Source organism: Nicotiana attenuata, chromosome 1 (genome assembly GCF_001879085.1).
Source record: "Nicotiana attenuata strain UT chromosome 1, NIATTr2, whole genome shotgun sequence".
Taxonomy (NCBI): domain Eukaryota; kingdom Viridiplantae; phylum Streptophyta; class Magnoliopsida; order Solanales; family Solanaceae; genus Nicotiana; species Nicotiana attenuata.
The window spans coordinates 33,185,223-33,188,726 of NC_031989.1; the positions used below are offsets into that span (position 1 = coordinate 33,185,223).

Below are 3,504 nucleotides of genomic sequence, written 5' to 3' on the forward strand. Positions count from 1 at the left end.
TTAGAGAAAAAGCCCCAGTTGAGCTTTGATTTGATTGCGGGGGAGGTAAGTATTGGATCTAACCTTGATTTGAGGGAATTAGGAACCCTTGAACTATATGTTATATGAATAACATATGTAATGGCGTATATGAATGGTGACGACTGTATATACGCCGTCAAGATAATTGTTTCCATGTCCTTCTCGTACTTCGTGAATTATCTCACTCTATGCCTTAATTTTTACATACTTTAATTTCCTTCTATGCCATAATTTATTACCTGTCATTAATTATCTTTGTGAAGAAGATTGAGGAGGAGTGGAAAACTAGTTTTTGTAAGAGATTACTGTTTGACCAAAAATTGGTTTTAAGAATAAACAATTAAATTTTTATTTTTCAGGGCTATTAGCAATTTGTTTGATTCGAGACAATTATAAATAACAAACAATGATAAATAAGAAATAGCGGAATAGATTAAATAGAATGGTCAAGAGGAGAAAATTCTTCTAAATTTTCAATCCCCGAGCGATCTTCGATAGCAGGTGTGGTCGAATTACGAAGCTATTGAAAAGAATCTAATACAAGATGATGCTTTGTATTCAAGAGAGTTTTTCTTCTATTTTCTAATGTTCCTACCTTGGAGCTTTAGGGCAGCCTTTATAGTGGTAGGGGGAAAACTGCCGTTCCGAGTTTCGGGCCAGTACACCAAGATATTAGCTAGTGGGAGCAAGATCCTCGATAGTAGTAACCGTTCCAGCATAATAAGTTTCGAGTCAGTACGCCAAGATATTAGCTAGTCGGAGCAAGACCCTCGATAGTAGCAACCGTTCCAGCATAACGTTGATATCCACGACCTACGGATAAGGTTGACTGAGTCTCCGAATATACGCATCCACCTTTCGGATGCTTGACATTCCGATGACCATTATCTCATAACAAGAGATCTTCCGAACTCGACAGCGGGTCCCATCACTTAGAAGGATATGAAAGTGTAAAAATTGGTAATCTAGTTTAAAAATCACAGATATATTTTTGTAAAAGTGTAATAAAAGAAATTTTTGACTCACTAGATTGTATTATATATCTAAAATTGGATAAAATAGTGAGTATCTCGTCATAGAAGACGGATCATTTTACATCTCTAGCAAAAGCTAGTACGACTTAAACTAATTTACATATGTATTTCTCATTACAAGTAAAACTTACTCCTCTCAGCAAGAAAAAGAAATTTACTCTCAAATAAAATACACAAGCAAACATAAACCTAGTTACACAAATAGTTTTCTTGGTGTTCCGTTTTCAGATGACGACTCCGGCGAGTGCGAGCGACGCCTAGGGTTCACTCTAGCCGGCTCCGGCATGCCTGAGCCGACTAAGTGAGGGAAATTGAGCCGTGCTTTCGAGCCACGAATTTTGAAAGCGGCTTGATCATAAGCCAATGCTGCATCCTCCGGTGTCTCATATGTTCCTAACCATAATCTTGCATTTTTCTTATTCGGATCCCTTATCTCCGCCGCGAACTTGCCCCACGGCCGCCGTCTTACGCCTCTGTACCGCTTCCAATCTTGTGGCGCGTTTGCCACATTCGCCGGCACAGTCTCCTTATTATTAGTCTCTTCAAATTCATGAAACTTTTCAGTGGCTACTAAAGTAGGGTTTATCAATGGTGTTAATTCACCATAGTAAAAGTTGTTTTCTGTAGAAGGAGAGTTGCTAAAACTTGAACTTGGGCTATTCGAATCCATAGCTGAAAAGATTTCTGGAATATTAGAATCATTCAGAAGATGATGTTGTATAGATTCAAGGAGGGAAAGATCAGCTGAATTCATTTTTTCTCTTCTTTTTTTTTTTTTTCTCCTTTTGGTGGAGTTTAGGGTTTTAGAACGTATAATATTTATATATGCTTGATGGGAATTCTTTCTAAATAAATTAGTTTGTTGGAAGTGCCAGCGAAGGTCCCATTTGAAGCACCTGCATGGCATGGTTATTTCATTTGAATATATGTTTTCTTACAAGAATATTAAATTCATATGTTTATTTGACAATTAATTGGTTTTTTTTTTTTTTTTTTTGGTCAGGAGTGGTCGATGTAGATCATGTCTTGTAGTAATTTATTTATTTATTTATTTGGGCAAAAACCCACGTTTCACGTTTATTTCTTTTGGGTATTATAATCTTAGCTCTTTAAGATCGATCTCAAAGGAAGCTTCTCCTCTATATCCCAAAAGTTGTACGGAAGTTAAGCAAATGCAATGCAATTTTGTGAAGTAAAGTTCTCTAGAATATAATTATTGTAGCATTTGTCTTTTAAAAAGTCGATTTGATATCTTATTTCAAGGATTTTAGATTGAAAAGAGATAACTAGAAATGTACAAGGATTTTTAATTTATTAACATTTCTGAATAATGACATAGAATCTTAGAAAAACAAAACCCACGTTAATTTCTACATTTTAGTTCTTTTTTGCTTTTTTCTCAAAGGTTGTGTGAATTTTGCAAATGCAAGTTCTGAAAACTGAAGAGTAAGGTTCGCTAGAACACTATCTTTTAAATTTTTTTTTTTAAAAAAAACTCATCTTACTTCCGGTGATTTTTGATTGAAAAAGAAAATTGTAGATTATAGTGACTTTGAAATTTTAATTTTTTTTAAGAAAAAGCAGATTCTTAGAAAAAATCTCTCTCATCTCTTGCTGGGTAACCTGACAGGAGACAGTAAATTCAGTTTCACAAACATGTTCAGTCGTAGTAATACAGGGAGGATATTGTGGTTCATAACAATAATTCCCAAATAAATAATCTTTTCGATCCACAGATTTAACAAGACAATAGAAGATGTATTGGGGAAAATAAATATTACACGTGGATTTATATATGTGGCTGATGTGATAAAATACGTGGATCACTAAGAAAGCGACAGCTGGGGAAATGCATTAAAAGAGGCACAAGTCACACTAGGTACGAGTAAATCACCCCCGAGATAAAAGGGGTATGGGCGCTCGAATGTGAATTGCTATGTGAAGAGACACCGGCATAATGAATCAAGACTGAAAAGGAGGAAGATTCGTGGATCGTCAATTAATGCGCATGAATGATTATAGACGTTGCAGAATCTTCCTGAACAGTTACGGTTGCCAATTATAACGTCTCATTAATGTCACTAATGTACGTAATAATTTAGTCATAAAAGGAAGAGATGTTGTACTTATAGATTCCTATATAAGAGAAAGGGAATTTCACTTGTAAGGACACGTTCTGATTATTATTGGAATATACTTATTTACTTTGCTTTAAACCGATTACTTTACCATTTTTTTTTCTTATTTCATTGCTAAGATATTCTTTTATTTGATTATCAGTAGCCCGAGTACATCTAAAATAAGCTTTGACCAAAATTCCTATTTTCTGGTTAAACAAATTAGTTCCGTTACCGGAAATCTGATAATCTTTTCACTTTCCAAATCCATTCTTCTGTCAAAAAAGCATGTCGAACGTCAACGACAACAACCAACAAAACCTACAAAACCA

General features: G+C 34.9%; 1 protein-coding gene across 1 annotated transcript; it reads right to left on the bottom strand.

Annotated features, from left to right (window-relative positions):
- On the bottom strand, positions 1,147-1,821 carry LOC109240585 (ethylene-responsive transcription factor 13-like). The gene has a single exon (XM_019407251.1). It carries the CDS (start codon positions 1,807-1,809, stop codon positions 1,249-1,251), a length of 561 nt encoding a protein of 186 aa, XP_019262796.1. The 5' UTR covers positions 1,810-1,821; the 3' UTR covers positions 1,147-1,248.

Coding starts and splice junctions, on each gene's coding strand:
- LOC109240585 (XM_019407251.1), bottom strand. CDS start 1,809: ATGAATTCAGCTGATCTTTCCCTCCTTGAATCTATACAACATCATCTT.